General features: G+C 37.0%; 2 protein-coding genes across 2 annotated transcripts in view; one reads left to right on the top strand and one right to left on the bottom strand.

The window, feature by feature from the left end:
* LOC112055942 (116 kDa U5 small nuclear ribonucleoprotein component) overlaps positions 1–10,299 on the bottom strand; it is a 28,200-nt gene extending 17,901 nt beyond the window's left edge. Inside the window, exons 1-4 of the mRNA XM_052881343.1 lie at positions 10,017–10,299; positions 9,316–9,545; positions 8,472–8,723; positions 7,690–7,947 (exon numbers count right to left, since the gene is read on the bottom strand). Of these exons, the coding sequence (XP_052737303.1) occupies positions 7,690–7,947; positions 8,472–8,723; positions 9,316–9,545; positions 10,017–10,207 (931 nt within the window). The 5' untranslated portion in view covers positions 10,208–10,299. The remainder of the gene's footprint in view (positions 1–7,689; positions 7,948–8,471; positions 8,724–9,315; positions 9,546–10,016) is intronic.
* Positions 10,300–10,507: 208 nt separating this feature from the next.
* LOC112055941 (nucleolar complex protein 4 homolog B) lies at positions 10,508–20,819 on the top strand. Its single transcript, XM_052881344.1, has 10 exons — positions 10,508–10,666; positions 10,761–10,869; positions 11,649–11,851; positions 12,040–12,170; positions 12,482–12,627; positions 12,968–13,165; positions 13,736–13,907; positions 14,486–14,652; positions 15,372–15,559; positions 16,236–20,819. Exons 1-10 carry the CDS (start codon positions 10,544–10,546, stop codon positions 16,350–16,352), a joined length of 1,554 nt encoding a protein of 517 aa, XP_052737304.1. The 5' UTR covers positions 10,508–10,543; the 3' UTR covers positions 16,353–20,819.
* Positions 20,820–22,323: the final 1,504 nt, after the last annotated feature.

The raw sequence follows: 22,323 nt of genomic DNA, 5'->3' as shown, positions 1-22,323 counted from the left end.
AGAAGTGAATCATGAAATACATGAAAATGTTGGATATAGTAATAATAATAATAATTAAAGCCTTTATTTCCAAGTACATAAATTACAAAAATTTTACAGTTTACATTTTTAAAAATTACAAAAGATACAAAAGTTAAAAAACATTAACATTTCATTTCATTTTGTTGGATATAGTAGCGACATTATTTCCGCATACGAATATTTTTGAAATAAAGTCAGTGGCAATTTATAATGGAAATTTTTAATTTTTAAATTGTTGAAGAAAACAATTGAGAAAAACAAAAAAGCGACAAAAATATTTTTCTATTGAATTAAAGATTATTATTTCTTTCTTTTTTTACCTTGGTTATACACCACTAGTCCAAATGACTATGTAGAACATAATTGGAATTAATGTACACTTACTGTCTGTCTCTAATTATAATTCGTAACATTTTTCTAGCTCTAGAACCTACTAAATTTATTACCGCATAATGTCATATATTCAAAAACCTTTGTACTAAAGTTTCGGCCCCTTGTACATCACTATCTCTCAAACTTCTTTATATAATATCCTAATAACTCTGACTATCACGATTTACGTATACCAGAAAAATAAAAATCTCACCATATTGCGAAACAAAAGTAATAAATTTTTTTCCATTAGTATTTCAAATCTTATATTTATTTTTCTGATCCAGCAATCATAATATTCAAGTCGTATTTGTGTATTGTTTTCTTTATTCTTAATTTAAAAATTTTGCAAGTGGTTGAAGAATCGGTTTATCGGTTTTTTAATAATTTTTGATCGTGCTATATAATTACAAACATTCGGGAGCACTCGCGCCGCGATCGGTTAAGCTCGGTTTAGGATGAGTTAACTGCGAGCAAAAAGTGCCACATTGTCGCTTCCATGCTCACAGTGCGGTCGTGTCAATGTTTGTTCCATATCATCATTACTTATTTGTTTCGTTTGCAATTGTTAGTCTTGTTATTTATTTGTTGTTTGGTTGTTATATTATTGCTGATTGCTGAGTAGTGTATGACTAACAATAATATAACTAACCGAAAATTCCGACTTTCAGATGGGTGGATTTTAGGTTGAATTTCATATGGATTGATTTATTTATTAGGTATATTAAAAATATTAAAAAAAAATATTATGAAAAAATACAACCGACTTCAAAATGTTAACGTACCCACGAAACTAAAAAGGGAAAGATAACATTATTATATTTTCTACTTATTGATCATTTAGAAGTCGCTGCCAAGCCCGTCTGATGTTACTTAAGTCGTTACTGAAAAAAACACATGACAGACAAAAATAATGTCTGAGAAACAAAAATCTTTACGATAGGGTACACCTTAAATTAATAGATTGAATACACTGGCTTGGCAGAAAATATAATGATATTATTTTTCCCTTTTTTAATTTCGTGGGAACGTTAATATTTTGAAGTCGGTTGTATATATTTTTTAAAATTATTATTTGTTTTTTCTCAATTAGGTCCTTCAACTATTTTAAAATCAAAAATCTCCATTTAAAATTGCCACTGACTTTATGAAAAAATATTCGTATGCGGAAATAATGTCGCTGCTATGTCCAACGTTTTCATGTATGTAGATTTACTTCTTCTCCATGGAGTATAATATATTCTTTGGTGCTGTGTTAATAAAGATACACATTTATTTTATTTATAAGCCACAAAGGACACAAATATTAAAATTAAAAAATATGTACATAATTATCGACAAGTTATAATTTCATGTATCTTTCCCGTCTCTTCAATTCATAGACAATCTAGCATTACGAAATGTCAAATTCGCAACATTTTCGTTAATCTGTAGAAATAAAACTTGTTGTGATTTCGTTTTTAGTGAAATAAATGTGATATAATAGTTAATTACAAGCAGTTTTTATGTAATTCGCGGTGTGCGCGTTAAATGAAGTGATGTGTATATAAATGATTTAGTTTAAACGGACGGTTTGTGAGAAATATGTGAATGTCGTGACGACGGATCTTTGTTTACCTTTTTTGCCATGTAAGGAAAAAAATACTATATACGATATGGTCTGAAGATATGAACACCATTTAAAAATGTCTGATGGTCCACATATTTCAAAACTCATTATTTTTTTTTTTTTTTTTTTTTAATCAAACATTCGTCTTAAAATGTAATGTAATGTTTTCGTTACGTTACCTTGAATTATCGGTAAGTATAATAGATGTTGTTCTTGAAATGTCACGATGAAGAAACAAGACAGTTTTGTGTTGTAAAGTGATAATTGCAATTGGGCAGGCAATATTAATATATTGCTAATCTTAATTATTTTATAATTATCTGTCTGCACTCACAACCATAGTGTACCTATTAATGTCAATTGTCAATGTCATCTTAGTTTATAATATATTGTCTGTGACAATCACTCTTTCCGCCAGCTCTGCGATAGGGAACACGCAAAATGTAAATTAGCTCTGATTGTTTTAATAAAACTTAGCAATTCCACTGTGACTCTTATTTATACTACATGTATAACCTTAATAAACTCAAGAGGTTATAGGCCGATCACGCGATTTACAAGATTTGGTGAAAATTTTGAGAAAATACATCTACTGCGTGGACCGCGTGGTAACACGTTGTCACCCATTGTCATCAGAGCTCATCAAAAATGGCTTCTGCGAATCCTGTTGCGAGTGGATATCTGCATCATGAAAAGCTAGAAGGCGTGAGTAATTATGTAATCTGGAAATTTAACATGCGTCACTTACTCATCATAGAAGATTTGTGGTCTTGTGTTGAAGGAGCTGAGCCTGTCGATCCTGCAAAGGATTTACGCGCGCTCGCTCGTATAAGTTTATCTGTTAAACCTATATGTGTGCAATATATACGAAATGTTACTACAGCAAAGCAAGCGTGGAACAAATTAAGCTCAGTCTTTGAAGACAAAGGATTCGGGAGGCGTGTCGCATTGTTGAGACTATTACATCACGCTTCATATGCCGATTTTAATAGTATGGAGAAATACTTTGAACATATTACCACTCTTGTACAACAATTGGTAGATATTGGTCGTACCATAGAGGATGCTGAAGTGGCGGAGATAATTTTAAGCGGTCTTCCACAAGAATATGATATAATAGTTTCCAGTCTCGAAGCGGTTGCCTACACAGGTATAATATCCAGTGATTTAGTACGAACCAGGTTGTTGCAAGAAGAAGAACGTCGACGAAGGACTGAAAGCAGAGACGATATGGCCCTTTTGTCAAAGCAACAATACCGTAAGGCTAAAAAGGTACCTGTTTGTGATTTTTGCCAACGCAGTGGACACAAAAAATCAAAATGTTTTAAATACAAGAAAGAACAGCGAGGCAACACAACAACAGCATTGGTGGCCAACTGTTTTGGTGTCTTCGAGAACAAGGACTGGATTGTGGATTCAGGCGCGTCTATGCACATGTGTAAAGAAATAAAGTGGTTTAGTTATATTACAAATTGTGATAGAACTGTACAAGTTGCTGATGGTACAACCTTAAGATGTCTAGGTTACGGTAGTGTTAAGATTCCTATGAAAAATAACAAGACACAATTAGTTACAGACGTTTTATATGTACCTGACCTCTCAACAAATTTAATTAGTGTATATAAATTATGTGAGAAGGCTTTGTCTGTTAAATTTAATAATACTAAATGTTATGTTTTCAAAGGGGAAGTTCTTGTTGTATCTGCCACCAGACAGGGGGGTATTTATATTTTGGACAATGTTTTATATGATTCACAGGAGCAGTCTTTAGCTGTAACCAATGTGAATATTGTGTCCCAGCCACAAAGTTCGCTTGACACAACGGAAAATGCCAAAGTTACACCTGACTTGTGCTTATGGCATAAGCGGCTTGGACATTTGAGTCATCATGGGGTAAGTGTTCTCTGTAAACTCGCTTTTGGTGTTAATATTCACTCGACTCAGCATGGTGCAATCACTAACAAGTGTGTAACATGCGTTGAGGGGAAGCAAGCAGTGCAAAGTTTTCCTAGGGGTGAAGCAAAACGTTCCAAGCAGTTGTTGGAGCTTGTTCATTCTGATGTGTGTGGTCCGATGCCTGTATGTAGTCTGGGTGAGTCTAGATATCTGGTAACGTTTACCGATGATTTTTCTAGAAAAACATATGGCTATTTATTAAAATATAAATCCGAAGTTTTGTCCAAATTTAAATATTTTAAAGCAACTGTTGAAAAGCAAACTGGGTTTTCTATAAAATGTCTGCGAACTGATAGGGGTGGAGAGTATTGCAGTGCTTATTTCTCTAAATATTTACAGAGTGAGGGTATAGTTCATCAAACTACTGCTCCTTATAGTCCGTCTCAAAATGGTGTCTCTGAGAGACTTAACCGGACACTTTTTGAGAAAGTTCGCTGTATGCTTCGTGAAGCTAGTCTTCCTAAAGAGTATTGGGGAGAAGCTGTAATTACAGCTATATATCTTAAGAACAGAAGCCCTACAGCAGCAGTTCCCAATAAAACTCCAGAGGAGGCATGGACAGGTAACAAAGTCAACCTGAGCCATTTACGTGTTTTTGGTTGTCTAGCTATGACACTTATTCCACAGGTAAAAAGAGATAAGCTTGATTCTAAATCAAGATCTTGCATCTTTGTAGGATATTGTGAGAACACTAAGGGCTATAGATTGATTGACCCCACTAACCCTAAGCAGATAATTGTTTCCAGAAATGTAATATTTTTTGAAAACCATTTCTTAAACCACTGTGATAATACAATGATACACTGTGATAGTAGTAATAATAATAATTTTATTTATAATAATATAGGTATGCAAAGCAACCCTATAAATGAAAATTATTCAGGTTTGGATTTGCAAAGCATGGTTCCAACTGAAAATAGAAATATTAATAATAATGTGGATATGCAAAGCATAGGTCCAAATGAAAATAACATGGATTTGCAAAGCAATAGTCCATGCAATCATGAAAATGACATGGTCATTAATTCTAGTCAATCTGAGCGGAATAATGAATTTTTGTCTCCAGTTTCAGGGGAATCTTCCTTCCAAAGTGCTGAGGAGAGTGTGCTGAGTGAAAGAGACAGTAATCAGTCAGATGCAATGGTATGGAACGAGACTATCGTTCGAGGGGAAGATTTAGTGCTACAGGTTCCCAGTACCAGTTGCGAACGACTGGTTCGTTCCACTCGGAATAAAAAGCCAGATAGGTATAAAGATTATGACTTATCTGATTCATCAGATGTATCTTTTCTTTGTCAATGGTTTATCTATGATGAACCTCAATCTTATGATGAGGCAATGGCAAGTCCTAATAGAGATTGTTGGCTCACAGCAATGCGTGATGAATATAATTCTTTAATAAAACATAATGTTTGGCAATTAGTTGATAGACCAAAGGACTGCAATATAGTTAGTTCCAAATGGGTTTATAAATTAAAATCTGATGAGTCAGGTAACAGTACAAAATATAAAGCACGTCTTGTGGCAAGAGGTTTTAGTCAAAAACCGGGTGTTGACTACTCTGAAACTTTTTCACCGGTAGTACGTCATACTTCTCTTAGAATTTTGTTTTGTATTGCTAATGAATTAAATATGGACATAGAACATGTGGACGTAAACACAGCCTTCTTACATAGTAGTCTTGATGAAATTATTTATATGGAACAGCCTTTAGGGTTCTCATATGATAAGACTAAAGTTTGTTTGTTACAGAAATGTTTATATGGCCTTAAACAGGCAAGTAGGCTGTGGAATAATAGTGTAAACGTTTTGTTGACTAACAATGGTTATGTACAAAATAGATGTGAGCCATGTGTTTATATAAAAAGAAATAACAAGCAATTAACGATTCTGGCATTATATGTTGATGACTTTTATATCTTTAGTAATAGTTCTAAGGATAAGGAAAACTTGTATGACTTGCTAGAATCTGAATTTAGTGTTAAACGCCTAGGCATTTTAAAAAATTGTTTGGGTATGAAAATACATAGAGATAGAGCCAATGGGACTATAACATTTGACCAATCAGACTATATTAACAAGTTATTAAAGCGTTTTGGTATCCTTATAATTGTGAGTCTGTTGTACCACTTATACTATCATGCTAGATATGAGATGGGCAATGTAGAGATTATTTTTGTTATTAACCTGAGTTGTTAATTTTTATGTTTTGTATAATCCTGCATTGTAGAGATTTGTTCTCATGTTACGCATGAGGGGAAGTGTTGTAAAGTGATAATTGCAATTGGGCAGGCAATATTAATATATTGCTAATCTTAATTATTTTATAATTATCTGTCTGCACTCACAACCATAGTGTACCTATTAATGTCAATTGTCAATGTCATCTTAGTTTATAATATATTGTCTGTGACAATCACTCTTTCCGCCAGCTCTGCGATAGGGAACACGCAAAATGTAAATTAGCTCTGATTGTTTTAATAAAACTTAGCAATTCCACTGTGACTCTTATTTATACTACATGTATAACCTTAATAAACTCAAGATTTTGCTCTGTTTCTGGAACTAAGTGTATCAAGGGTAAGTTTTTTAGCCACCCCCCCCCCCCCCCTTGTTTTGAAATCGCTTTGCACTTGGGAGGAATTTTATACAAAACATCATATCATATAGGTCTACTAATATTTGTCACGCTTTCTTGTAAAACAACTATTTGGCAACTTAAAAAGTTTTACAAAGCTGCGAAAGAACATTCCAGTATATTTGAATGCAATTCTTTCATAATTATGTACCTTTAAACGTTTTCTTTCATACTAACTCCGGGTGTGAATGATAAAATGTGGGTACCCACATTTTTCTTTTAAGTGAAGAAAAGTCGTAACAAAGGGAAAATCAACAATATATAGTTTATCAATACTCGTATTTAAAACGATGTTTGAATAAATTCATGAGGTTTATGACTCGCTTTAGTAAATAGATTCCTATAAAGTTGCAACAATTTCGTACTAATTTGCAGCCAAGATCAATCGTTACTACCGTCGCTTAGTCTGTAATTGTACACGTATTTTCACTATTTCTATTCATAGGATTTGTTGAAAATGTGACGTGTTGTAATAAAATTTAAACTGTACGTAACTCACGGTTTGCAAAGCCTTACATGCTCTGCTCTTTACTTCTCGTAGGATCACTGCCACCGCTGCCGCTGGAACTCGACGATGGAGAACGTGCACGTTTTAATTTCACTTTTAACAAAATCACTTACGTTCTCCATTTTCGGAGAGGTTTATTCACACAGAAAATATAAAATATGCACCTAATATGTAGGTATAAATTGTTTTTTCCGTGATCACAATGGCTGACATGTGAACGGCGTGAAAAAACGACGCTTAATGGCGAACATTCACTCGGCTCGCTACGGTCACTTGTACATAGGTATTAGGTTGCGGCAAGGGGGCGCCACCATCGGAGAGGTGATTTTAGCTGACATCCGGCAAGGAAAGATGAGTGCTTCTCTCAAGATGGATTCCGGACATTGATACGAAACAAATAATGGAGTGACACAGTGTATAGTGATGACTGATGAGGCTAAAAGTGGTGGAGTTTACGTAAGCTATTCAACCCCTGAAGTGGTGAAATAGGGCTTGAAAGTTTACATTGATTTCCACGCGGACGAAGTTGCGTTCGTTAGCTAGTAAGTAATATAAAAATTGTAAACAATTTACACCTGTACTCACCCAAGAGTGGTGACAACACAGCCGCTGGCTCTTCAGGATTGTCCTGCGGTTGGTTGGTCTCTAACATGGAGTTGAGCTCGTCTATTATATGCCTCAGCTTGTAGTACGCGTCCGCAGGCGGCAGCTTTAGCTCCAGGATAAGACGGTCTATCTTATTGATGCATATAGTTAGAGGTACTCTCTCTTGGACAGCGTGCCGCAGGAGACGTTCAGTGTTTAACATTATACCTTCTGCTGCATCCACAAATAGTACTGCACCTGATGTGTAAACAAATAAAACATTTTAAAATATGTCAACTGAATATGGTTAAACTAATGTAGAATATTACTACATTTAACTTTTTTAAATTACCTATAATGCAAATAAGATGTTTGCATTATAGGTAATTTATAAAAGTTAAATGTAGTAATTGTGAGGAGCTGTGATATAACCTCTGCCTTTGATTCCAAAGGGTGTAGGTTTAAAACTGGTCCAGGGCATGCACTTCCAACTTTTCAGTTGTGTGCATTTTAAGAAATTAAATATCACGTGTCTCAAATGGTGAAGGAAAACATTGTGAGGAAAACCTGCACAGAGAATTTTCTTAATTCTCATCATCTATGAAGTCTGCCAATCTGCATTTGGCCAGTGAGTTTTATAATGAAAGTGAGTTTAAAACCAATACTATCTGTAATATTTTTATTTGTCTGTATACTTTATATATTTTGTCTATTATATACTTTATATATTTTTTATTACATTTCAAATTATTTTTAATTTAATTTAGTTTTACAGATCTTACCATCTGATATCCTTAGAGCAGCAGTCACTTCGTCACTAAAATTAACATGTCCCGGCGTATCCATGATATTTAGCAGATGTGACTTCCCCTTTATGTCCTTCAGCATGAGTGTGACCGGCATACTCTTTATGGAGACACCTCGCTCTTGCTCAACAAATAAAGTGTCAGTGTACCTCATGGGTATGGTAGTCTCGTGGTTGATTGTACTGGGGTGAGTTTGACGCATGAGACAATCAACAAAGGAGGTTTTGCCTGGAAATAAATACATAATGTCACAGAATTTTTTTTATATATCACTGTAATGATGTAGGTGTTCTAACAATGTTGAAATTTCAGCGATAATAAAATCAGTGCTGTTCAAAGTATATAGTTTTTATTCAAGGGCCAATAAAAATGATAAAATAAATTGGAAGAGTGCAAAGAAATCTTTAGAATATTTTTTGTATATTTGAAGAAACAAAAATACATTAATTTTATTATTTTTTGATTAATTTATCTTTTATATTTCTTTCCAAATTTTTTCAATTGTTATGAAAAGATGTGTGATATGCATTTTGCAGGCAGTATAAATGCCAAAATGCCAGTGTGTTTGCGCAACTCTGATCTATCTGATAATATGAAGCTATAGCTTGGCAACTTTATTCGTAACACTCCTACTCCGTGGTCCACACGGGGCAGGGGGCATGTAGCGATAAACCCACGACTCATGCACCTCATCGCCGCGCGCGCACAATTTCACACCTACACAGTCTTTGACCCTGTCACCGTCATGGGAGTGTCATCAACGAACTTGCTAGATTATAGCTGTATTATAATTTGAAATTTTTAAGAAACAAAGTTATACCATTATGTAAATGTCCCATCAAAGTTACATTTCTCATCAGGTTGGTGTTATCCAGCATATCGGCCAGGTACTCCATGTTGTAGGTTGTCTCTGGTAACTGCTGCTCCTGCATTTGGAACTTCTTGTGTTTGACGGGCTCTACTAACGGTTTGTCTAGAGCCTGTGTGTCTTCTTCCTGTACAACTGTTTCTACGTCTGGCCCGTACACTTCCACTGCTTGAGGGTAATACCTGAAATTATTTGAATGAATGAATGATTGTTTATTCATAAAAATGTAGATTGATCACAATGATAAACTTAATTGTGCCTTTAGATACATTTGATTGTACGAGTGTTACTATCTCATCTAATTAAATTTTATTTGAAATGTTATATATAACATTGATTTTAAAATTTGGGAGACTATTACACAAAGTTGTAAATGTGTGTAAACCAATGATAATTATTTTTACTTAAGATATGTTACTTGCCTACAAAATCACCACAAAAACTGATCAGACATTAGGGAATACAGGGTGCTATAGCACCCGGGGATAGTGTAGCTTCCCAACAGTAAAAGAATTTTTCGAATCGGTTTAGAAGAATAGGAGCCTAGTTGATGCAAACAAACAACCAACCACTTTATAATATTAGTTTAAAGTTTATGTATATTAGACCTATGTGAAAGGGTGCTCTATTGATAGTAGTCAGTAACCAGATACCTCTTATCTTCATGCAGTACAACAGACATTGGAGCCGCTTCAGGTTCAGCGTCTGCATCCTCGTCTTCGTCCATCGCGTCCTCGTCCACATCGCGATTGTCTTGTCCGTACACACTCTGCTCATCATCAGAGTCCGATTCTAAGTCTGGACCGATATAATTACCGAATTCATCGTACAAATCCCCATCCATGATAGATGAAATATACTAAAATAAGGAAATAGAACCGCAAATCGCAATTTGCACAATCAAAACAAACGCCGCTTTTCTTTTGACAGCAATGACATTGACAGATAACCTCAAAATTACCCAGTTGACAGTACAGATTCTTAAAAATGTCTATGGTTCATGATTACAGATGAAAGTTTCTGTGTCTGCCTTTTTGAGTCTGTATTGTAGGCGCAAATCTATTATACTCTTTGGCTCAAATCATCAAATAACTCAGAGCAAGTAAATATAAAAAAAAAATCTTTACATTTATTTGTTGTTACTCTGAGTCAAAAATCACAAATTCTTTTGATAACAAAAATGGCTGCTGTACAACAAAACTATACCAAAATGATTTCTGCACAGCTACGCATGAAATCAAATGAGTTTTTAAACTCACGAAAACATGCAAATAATCTCGCTGATATCCTTCAAATGTTTGAGGCAAGTATCTACATAGTATCCAATGGTAATGTGTTGTTTACAAAAACTGCGTCTTAGGTTACGATTCCGAATAAAACGTTTTGTCTTATTTTAGGCTGAGACCGAGAATTATACACCGCTGTTATTAACAATCGAAGTCATATTTACGGAGCTTCTAAAAAGGGGTGATTTGGTCCAGCATATCGTCCCACTTAAGCCTGCAGGTAGGTAAAGCGGCAAATCTGGTGGTGTTTAAATTATTGATTTTTCACGCTAAAATTAGATCATTCACCACCTTTATCGCATACATTAACATTACAAATTATGTTTGTGTTATTTAAAGTTTTTTTTATATTGTAAGTATATCCTATAGCGTTTAAAATTTGCAAGCTTATAGTTCTAAGATCATTGTGACGTTTTCAGCTTACATAAATAGTAGGGACGCTGGGCCTGTGATACAAGCATCTTGTATAAGCATATTACGGAATAATTTATATAATAAGAGATGAGATAAGCAGATAAATTGAACTGCTTTTAAGTAATGGCTCATGCAATTGGGTATTTCACAATTTTTACCAATCTTGTATACATAAATATGTATGTATCAGACATACATATTTATGTATACAAGCATGTATGTAATAATTAAATAATCATATTTATATTAAAGTACTGTCATTGCTAATTTCTTCCACCAAGCAGTATTATGCTGTGAGTTGTGCATATTAGAATATACAGCGTTTCTCTAGTATAGATAAGGTGGGCCCTTTATATACCAACCAATTAAATAGAAAATAAAACAATTAAGTAATTTAAATGTTTCATAATGTTAAAAGTAATGTCCTCGTCATTCTGACCCTACTGTCTGCTCACACCTATTAACACTAGAACAGTAGGGTTGACTGTAAGAGATTGCATGCAGCAATAGGGCTGCCTTTGCTTAAACATCTGTATTTTTCCATCTTGTGTGACAAATCATAAATATTACTGATTTGTATTCCAGACACCAGTCCTGAGGCTGAGTACAAGAGATGGCTCAACGAGTGTTACGAGGCAGCCATATCCCGTGCCCTTCAGTGCATCAAATGTGGGCGCACCAGCTCTCGGCTGCAAGCTCTGGTGACTGCTTGCAAGCTGCTGCAGGCGGAAGGGAAGTACCCGCTGGAGCCTACTACTGGTTATTACTTCCCTTCTGTAAGACTTAAGGTGAGTAAATAATTAAATATTCTTAATCATCTAGATGATATTGTCGAGATAATATAGAAAATGTAGGTCATCCATCAGACCACCATTGGATCACTTTGATTTTGGATTAGATTTTCTATTTTAGCAATAAGACCACCTTTACATGCTTGGGTTACTAGTTTAAATATAACATTACCATGTTATTTCAGAACATATTCACAGTGCTACTGGACTCAGAAATATCCATGTCAGCGCAGATTGCACGCTTCCAAGAGTTCACAGAGTACAGGGATGTGCAACAATTTGGCCTTAAAGTTCTCTCTGCAATTGCTTATCGCAAGTAAGTTATCCTTTAACATTTATGATAGACTATAATCAGTGACATAAACAGTCTACCACAACATTGGCATACAAACTGTATGGGAAGTAAGAAAGACTCATTACAAACTAGAAAAGGAAAGGAATCTTCCATATTGTAAAATTTGTAGGTAATGCCTACCCCTTGTAAAATCTGTGTGCATGTGTGAATGTTAGAGTAGACTATTCTTTGTATAGTCATACAGTATAGTCTATTTTCTCATTTGCCATAAATCTATACTTTTTTATTGGTTGCTTTATCTTTCTCTTTTGTAAAATATCACTGTATTTCAGATCTGCCACTCATATGTACATGCAAAATTTCCTTGAGCTCCTCGACAAACTGTTAGCCTCTGAAATATCCACTGAGAACAAACCCAAGGCTAAAGATCGAGACAATGACACAGAGAAAGACATGAAAGTGCTCTGTGCAGCTGACGGTAAGAATATTATTTTTATTTTTATTTATGAGAACCATGGATTTTTCCGGGATAAAAGTAGCCTATGTGTTAATCCATGCTATAATATATCTCAACACCAAATTTCAGCTAATTTGGTTAAGTAGTCGAGGCGTGAAAGAGTAACAAACATTCATATCATTAAAAACATCAGTTTTCGCAAATCTCGGGAAACCATGGATTTTTTCTAGATAAAAAGCAGCCTATGTGTTAATCCAGAGTAAAATCCATTTCCAAAGAGTAACAAACATCCAAATATATATCCAAACATCCATACAAACTTTCGCGTTTATAATATTATATTACATATAAATGATTGCAGGCAAGCCGCAGTTCCCGTTCAACCCTCAAATGTGCCGGCGCTGCGCCAACCGTTGCTGGAGCTTCGCGTGCCTGTGGCCGCTGTGCGAGGACCCGCGCACGCAGCGCCGCGCGCTGCTGCTGCTGGTGGAGCGCCTCATGCCGCTGCTGAGCAAGCCGCACCTCGCCACCGACATGCTGTGCGACAGTCTCGACGCAGGTAGGAAAATTCCTTCCATTCCATTGATTCACTGACAGGCCCATTGTGAATTATGAGAGAAAACAGCACATCCTGGGACTTGTGATACAGATTTAGGGTTAAGGGGGGGGCCTTTGATAATGTGCTTCAACACTTGCTTTATATGCTCATTACTGGTGTAGTTCTCCTTGCTTTGTTGACGCATCCTTGGTCTACAGATTTTTTTTCTTTTATTCTTTACAAGATAGCCCTTGACTACAATCTCACCTGATGGTAAGTGATGATGTAATCTAAGTTGGACGCGGCAAACTTGTTAGTAAGAGAATTCCCTTTTCGGTTTCAACACGACATCATACCGGAACGCTAAATCGCTTGGCGGTTGTCTTTGTCGTAATGGTGGTAACTAGTCACGGCCCAAGCCACCTCAATCGGCCCTTCCTGAGGATCGAACCCAGGACCGCCGTCTTGTAAATCTAGCGCGCTTACTACTACGCCACGATTGAAATTTCAATCGCTCTACACTACATGGCTAACTTGGGGACTTCATCGTAGCGAGTAGTGTATTATAACTTTATTAGTCTCGTGTGGCAGGCGGGCCGATCAGCATGCTGGCGCTGCAGGGCGTGCTGGAGCTGGTGCGGCGCCACAACATCGAGTACCCCGACCTGTACGACCGCCTCTACGCCATGTTCGAGCCGGAGATGTTCGCCACGCGCTACAAGAAGCGCCTGCTGCACCTCGCCGACATATTCCTCAGCTCCACGTGAGTTGTTCATTGTGATGACTCATTATATCCATAGTTCATTTAACTAAAAATCTATAATGGAGATTTCACTACAACTAGTTCAGAATTGGAATAAAAAACAAATGGAAAAAATCGAGTGTACAACAAGTAAAACTTCTTTCAAAAATAAAACCAAAGTGTACAGTTGTTTCTTAGTTCTGTATGAACGCCATCTACTGGTAGATCACAATAACAAACATTGTTTTACTATATATGTAGATCTCACATTAAAAGCCCTGACACTGAATATTGTATAGGACTTGCCTCGCTATATGTTACTTTTCTGTCAAATTATATGATCAATGATCTAATGCGATTATAAAAATAGTTGTAATCGTGTTCGTCAATTAAAGAGCTCTGTAAAAATACCTTTTTGTGTAGTTGAATGGTTTAAAAATCGGGTAAAATCTTCTAGTTTATTATAAGATATATCTAAGCTCATTTTCCTCAAGAAATGACAGACAATTTAGTTCGTGAATTTGAGTGTGATACTGGTCCTTCTATAATTGGTCTGAGGCGTCACCCGAATACATTTGACAAGCAGCTGTTCCTTGCAGACACTTGCCCGAGGGTCTGGTGGCGGCATTCGCCAAGCGCCTGTCGCGGCTGGCGCTGGTGGCGGCGCCCGAGGACGCGGGCGCGCTGCTGGCGCTGGTCGCCAACCTGCTGCTGCGCCACCCCGCGCTCAAGCGCATGATCTGCTGCGACGACTCGCCCGCCGTCAGTGAGTACCTGCACTGCGACCTATGCAGTTTGTTCTAACACGAGAGAACTTCTTTGTGTCTAAAGCTGGCATTTGAGCTTGATACATCTGAGTCCCAAGACTGTCTTCATACTCTGCTATAAGAAATACTTCTGCCTTAGAATTGATGGCCTTCGTGGTTATGTGGTATGCGCCGTGGATTTACAAGATGGAGGTCCTGGGTTCGATTCCCGGCGAAAATATTTAGTTACAGAAGTACAGCCATAATAATTTATAGTTGGGTGCAATTTTTGTGACATCTCCAAAATGAGCTGCTTTAAGTCATACATTTTGACGACCTCCGTGGCGCAGTGGAATTGCAAGACGGAGGTCCTGGGTTCGATCCCCGGCCGATTGAGGTTTTTTTAATTGGTGGACCAATTAAATGGTCAAAATTAATTTAAAAAAATAATCTGGCTGGTGGGATGCATCGGCCGTGGCTAGTTACCACCCTACCGATAATGACGTACCGCCAAGCGATTTAGCGTTCCGGTACGATGACGTGTAGAAACCAAATGGGGTGTGGATTTTCATCCTCCTCCTAACAAGTTAGCCCGCTTCCATTAGATTGCATCATCACTTACCATCAGGTGAGATTTTAGTCAAGGGTTAACTTGTAAAGAATGAAAAAAATATATATATATATCAAAGGAAAGTTGCTGATGCTTAAAATGTTGATAGAAAGTTGTGTTTGGTGTCAGTGTCCAACGACCCGTACGTGATGGAGGAGTCGCACGCGGCTCGCGCGCGCGCGCTCGGCTCATCGCTGTGGGAGCTGCGCGCGCTGCGCCGGCACTGGGAGCCCGCCGTCAGCCGCGCCGCCGCGCTCGTGCTGCGCGCCGCCGACCAGCGCCAGCCGCCGGCGCTGCTCGCGCCCGACCAGGACCAGGTGAGTGGGGACTGTACCGTGCGCGCTGCGCCGGCACTGGGAGCCCGCCGTCAGCCGCGCCGCCGCGCTCGTGCTGCGCGCCGCCGACCAGCGCCAACCGTCGGCGCTGCTCGCGCCCGACCAGGACCAGGTGAGTGGGGACTGTACCGTGCCCGACCGAAGGTCTTGGCTGCTTTATACGTCGGAGACAAGCTGACAACAGAAGTGGATTTAAACGGCAAATACAATTATAGAATGAAAACTTATGAAATCTCACAAATCCTACCAAGAATGTAACCAAAAATATCCTCGAGTAGCAGAGAATAACTTCAAGCAGGGCCTGGACTCTGGGTGCAGGTTTAAGGGTACCATTGAGGATGCGCGCATTCACCTATACTATAGTTTGGCAAATTCGTTGATAACACTCCCATGATATGCGGGCGACGGGGAGAAAGACTGCGCTGGTGTAAAATCATTAATGCGAGGAAGTGTCGTGCATCATTCGTGGGTTTTTCGTTCATCGCAACATCGGGAGTGTTACGAACGAAGTTGCCAAGCTATATTCTAGTTATTCTTTCCGCCTCATATTGTAACAATAGAGCCGAAAGACCAATGACTTTTACCTCGTGCCAACTTAAACTATATATTTTAGGAAATAGTAATATAAATGGTAATCATGCGTTCTATTTTTCACCAGCTTTTCGATGCAGAGCTGAAGAAGAGGTTCAAGGCAATAGAGATGAACTTCATCCGGCCGCAGAGCATGGCGCTGCCCGCCGGCGAGCGGTTGCTGCAGTACTGGGAGTTTGCCTGAGCAGCGCTCGCCTCGGCTGCGCTGTTGACACTCATGACGTCAGCCGTGACGTCACCAAGTTCGTGATCCAACAGGAGATGTTTCATAATACAATGATTCTTTGTTGATATAAAAAATCATTTAAATCGATTTAGTTAACTATAGCTTGGCGAATTCGTTCGTAACACTCCCGATGGTCCGCGGGGGCCGGGAGGGGGTTAGCGATGCCCCGCGCGCACGATTTCATACCCGCGCAGTCTTTCCCCTCCTGTCGCCCGCATATCATGGGACTGTCAGGAACATTGCCAAGCTATAGAATAAATTCACAGACAAGAGAATAGATGGTACCACCAAATTAATACAATCTACACATTTATGTCAAGCAGACCGACTTAGGTAAGACTTACATAACCTCCACATATGTGGTGTAACTATCCATAAGGATTTCCACAAAAAAAAAATGGGCCTTTACACCACAGGGCGGTATCTTAGGCCTGTAAAATATTTTTATACTGTAAAGATTACATGAACCCATTTTAGCCATTCTATCATTAGTAGAGTTGGACTTCAAGAATTGTTTTTTTTTTTTTTTGACAATACCAAACATTTGTGGTTAACTACTTGCCTTTTTAGTGTGAGGACTTGACTAAAATATGGGGTTTATAGGATTAGGTATTTATGCAGAAGTATGTAAGCTATTTACATTTTGCAACATCTCCTTTACATAATCCAATGGCTGTCAAATTTGACATCACATTTTGTCCGGTGCCAGCATAGAGAAAGATATTTGACATTTTCTGTATGTTGGCGCTTCTATATATCTAAATATACACAGAAGCAATAAAATATATTTGGATATACGATATTTAAAGATTTATGATAGTGATGTAGTTGTATAATTTTGAGTCTTAACTCATAGTTGATGCCAGTGAAATGTTATGCTCCTAGAGTCTGCAATATCCTCTAGGCTTAGGGAATGTTAAAATCTTGAGATATTCTCTTCAAGATCAATAATACCATCAGTGAAGTAGTGCAACGGGTACCTCATTGTAAAATATCTAGTGGATAGCCACAGATTAACGAATAATATGCAGATAGAGCGCACGGAAAACGACGCTGTCGTAGCCGCTCCAAATACGTAATTAAAAAACGAATACATTCTCGAGTTAGCACAACACGTGTCTAATCAATAATTTGCAATATTATTCAAGAAAAATGGCGTCATAGGTTTTTATATATTTTAAAAACTTTTCACAAAAACTGAAGAAATAAGATGGAGTATTTTTTTATTGGTAATTATTGATTATATTAATTTACGAAGTAAAGACTCATTCTGGATCATCTTTATTCTATGTGGAATAGCTTGATTTTTCAAAGATCCATGAAAATGAAACTAACGACAAATCATATTCATTACATGCAATGAAAATTGAATTTCAATGGATATTTCGCCTCCAAGGTGAATAACACTTCACTCAGTAACTACTAAGAAAGTAGAAAAGTAAACTATTTGTAAACTTTTTGAATCTTGACACGTTTTCTAAAAAACAGAAATTATAGATTAATTAAAATAAAATGATTGACACTTTTTGATCATTTCATTTTGACAAAATAAACAGCAAATAACCTAACTATTCGAGAAAATGCATTTTGAAAATGATTGATGTTTTTTACCAACATCAAAAAAAGGAGGAGATTCGTAATTTGTCGGCATCTTTTCTTTTTATTAAATAGTTTTCTATTTGTATATTCCAAAAATAATTTAATAAATTAATAGTTTTGCACAAATGCTGTTTGGAATAACTATTATTAAATGTTAGCTATGTTAGGAGTATCTCTGCGTGATCGAATCAAAAATGACGAGATCCGCAGAAGAACCAAAGTCACAGACATAGCTCAACGAGTTGCGAAGCTGAAGTGGCAATGGGCGGGGCACATAGTGCGAAGAGCCGATGGACGTTGGGGTCCCAAAGTGCTGGAATGGCGACCCCGCACTAGTAAGCGCAGTGTTGGCCGACCCCCCACCAGGTGGACTGACGACATCAAGCGAGTCGCAGGGATTCGCTGGATGCAGGCGGCTCAGTATCGTGATGTTTGGAAGTCCCTACAAAAGGCCTATGTCCTGCAGTGGACGTCCATCGGCTGATATGATGATGATGATGATGATGATGATTATTATTAAATGGCATGTTGCAATTGCAGAAGTTTTCATTTAAAAACATTTTTAGTTGACATTAGTTTTTAAATTGTTGTGTTAATAGTACATTTGTACACAAATTTTCCTACAATAGTTTACTGTTGTTGTTTGTTGTTGACAAAAAAGCTTGCGTAGATTTTATCAAGTTTCATGCATTTTCTTTAATATGTTAATTTATTATTATTTTGTTGAATTATAATACTATATAATTCAATTGATGCCTGTCTGTATGCACATGTAATTTTTAAAACCTTTTATTTTATAACAATAATAATTTGAATTATTATTAAAATAGTATTTAAATATCTGTTATGTTTATCCAAGTGTTGAAAGTGAGTTAACAAGTTAGCTCTTGACTACAATCACACCTGATGGTAAATGATGTTGCAATCCAAGATGCTGAAAAGATGACATGATTATTACATGCCGACCAGCATTGTGAGAGCGTGGTGGGTTTAAGCTCTATATTCCTTCTATAAGGAGGGTGGAATGTCCCAGTAGTGAGCTGTTAAAAACCGCTGATAATAATTTTTATTAATTGCTAGTTAATTTTGCACTACCATGTCCATTCTGAGCCCAGTGGGCCTAATCTCTCGTGATGAGAAAATTATATGTATATTGTAGACCAATAGCCGCGGATCGAATATATCGCTCTCTATTTCGTCTCATTGCAACAAAAGAGAGAGCGATAATTTCGATTCCGCTACTATTGGTCGATAGATTTGGCTGGTGGGAGGCTTCGGCCGTGGCTAGTTACCACCCTACCGGCTAAGACGTACCGCCAAGCGATTTAGCGTTCCGGTACGATGCCGTGTAGAAACCGAAAGGGGTGTGGATTTTCATCCTCCTCCTAACAAGTTAGTCCGCTTCCATCTTATTAGACTGCATCATCACTTACCATCAGGTGAGATTGTAGTCAAGGGCTAACTTGTAAAGAATAAAAAAAAAAAGATAATACATCATTCTCTAAACAATAAAATATGTCATTGACTGTCTACCCTTTCTACTTTCATTCCATTTGAGTATATTAATAACCCTAACCACCTATTTATTTTTAAGAGCTTTTTAAGATTTATGTATAGGTTAAGGAATTTTGTTGAAGAATATTTAATTTTTTTTTTATTATAATATGCCTTGAATTTCGTCGCGAACCGCCATATTAATTTTATTGTTATTATTGTATTATTATCGTTTATTATTATTATTATTGGAGCCTCGCAAGGGTGCGGGACTGTAATGAATATCGTAAATCTGTATGTTAGTTATTTACTGAATAAGTTTAATAATCGTATGTATATTTATGTTACTTACTCCGTTATAATCCCTCAGAAGTTATTTATTTAAAAATATACGTTTAATTTTATTGAAGTTTGAATTTATTGATTTTTTGTTAAATTCAAAGTTTAATCTTATTAATTTAAACTGCTCCCTGTGAACATGTAATTGAGATTATAATGGATCAAGCCATTTTTATATTGCCTTTTTGTTTTAGTTCCCAATTTAGGATGCATTTGTAATCTGTTTTAACGCAACAGCTGTGGTTGCAGTTTTTTTTTTTAATTTTGTAGTGTTCTAATTTCGATTTTGAAGAAATCTACAAAATCTACAAAATCAAAATTTCATTTATTTCAAGTAGGCTCAGTTTACAAGCACTTTTGATACGTCAGTTGACTATTTGTAAAGATTCTACCACCGGTTCGGAAGGCAGATACAGACTTTTGATACTAATTCGCAAAGATTAAAGAACCAATAGGCAGATGAAGCGTCGCATCATCAATTTTTCAATATTATTCAAGAAAAATGGCGTCTTATATTTTTAAATATTTTAAAATAAGATGGAGTATTGTTAGTGTTAAATTTTGTATATGCGTATGTCAAGGAGACGCGTGACGTTTTGGGTTTCTATGGGTTTCACCGGCTCCATCACGCTGCTTGTAAAGAGTCATTCAGGATCATTATTTATTCTAAATTCCATAGAAATCAAACTTTACTTTCGAACTATAGTTATACTAAATAAGTTTTAATGTCAATCCCAATATTTTCTGGCACTAATTCAAAGTCATGATGCTAATAAGAACAAAAATATGTGTTTTCCTGTTTTGGACCATTTTGAAAAAAAGCATCGTAAAGTGGTGTATTATGTTAGTATGTAGAATCTCAAGTTCAAAGCTCTATAAAGTTAGTGCCCGCGCCCGCCGTGTGATGTGATCATTTGTAACAAAACACATAGTTTAATTTAGTGTAAGGACATTTTATTTTATTATTATGAATAAAAAATATAAATAAAACAAGTCTTTTTATTTTCTTTTTTTTTCAACTGTATAGACGGACGCAATATTTATGACGGTTCCGAACATCGTGCGTTAAGCTACGCGATGCAAGATTTAAAGTATCCGCGGTAACGTAGGGGGGCGGCGGCAGGGCTTGACCCACCCCACCCGCCGTCGCCTCACGTGGCTTGACTTTATTTTATTTTTTATAAGTTAGTCCTTCACTGCAATCTCACCTGATGGTAAGTGATGATGCTATCTAAGATGAAAGCGGGCTAACTTATTAGGCGTAGGATGAATCCTTACCCATTTCGGTTCCTACACGAAATCGTACTGGAATGCTAAGTCGCTTGGCGGTGCGTCTTTACCGGTAGGGTGGTAACTAGCCGCGGCCGAAGCCTACCGCCAGCAAGACCTGGACCGATTAAGGAAACCTCAGCTGGGAATCGAACCCAGGACCTCCGTCTTGTAATTCTACTACGCCACGGAGGCCGTCAAAATGTATGATCTAAAGCAGCTAATTTTGGAGATGTCACAAAAATTGCACCCGACTATACATTTATTATGGCTGTTCTTCAAATATACAGTCAAAATAAGGAACTAAAGCCATGATAGGCCAGTGGATACGACCTCTGCCTTCTATTCCGGAGGGCGTAGATTTAAATCCGGTCCGGATTGAAAACGGTAAATGAGAAATCATCGTGAGGAAACCTACGTACCAGAGAATTTTCTTAATTCTCTGTGTGTGTCAAGTCTGACAATCCGCATTGGGCCAGCGTGGTAGACTATTGGCCTAACCCTTCTCATTCTGAGAAGAATCTCGAATGTGGGTTGCTAATGATGAAGTAACTAAATATTTTAGTATTTACACACAGCAACTTAAAAGTAAAGTTAACGTAACGTCCCAACGTGCATCGGCTCATCGAGCTATGTGGCCTGCCCATTGCTTTTGGTTCGTCTGCGGATCTTCTCATTCCTAATTCGATCACGCAGAGAAACTCCAAGCATAGCTCGCTCCATCACCCGCTGAGTGACTTTGAGCCTTCTAGTAAGGCCCATAGTTAGCGACCAAGTCTCGGATCCATAGGTCACCACTGGCAACACGCACTGATCGAAGACTTTCGTCTTCATTATGATCCATTATGTGGGTTAATCTGACAACTTTGAGGATGTCAAAATAAATCTACACCAAAGTTATTGCTCATTTTTATTGCTTATAAATTTTGGGAAGTCATGTTTCACACAATTTACGTATATACAAAACGTTGAGCATGTCAATACATAAACCAATACTAAAACTAACAAATTCGTTTCGTTTGATACTAGATAACAAGACTTAATTTTTAATTACTATAAAATTGCTATAAACTATAAAAACTTAATAGAAACATAGGTACTTCGAACATAAACTAAACAATCATGTACATAACTATCTACGTATTATAAAAATATATTTTAAACATGCAAAAATTAATTAATATCTAAAAGCCTCTATCTTTTCTATAGACACGAAAGTTGTTCGAAG

The sequence above is a fragment of the Bicyclus anynana genome, chromosome 4 (assembly GCF_947172395.1).
Source record: "Bicyclus anynana chromosome 4, ilBicAnyn1.1, whole genome shotgun sequence".
Lineage (NCBI taxonomy): Eukaryota > Metazoa > Arthropoda > Insecta > Lepidoptera > Nymphalidae > Bicyclus > Bicyclus anynana.
The sequence above is the reverse complement of the archived record's forward strand: the minus strand, read 5'-3'. Positions and strand labels throughout refer to the sequence as shown.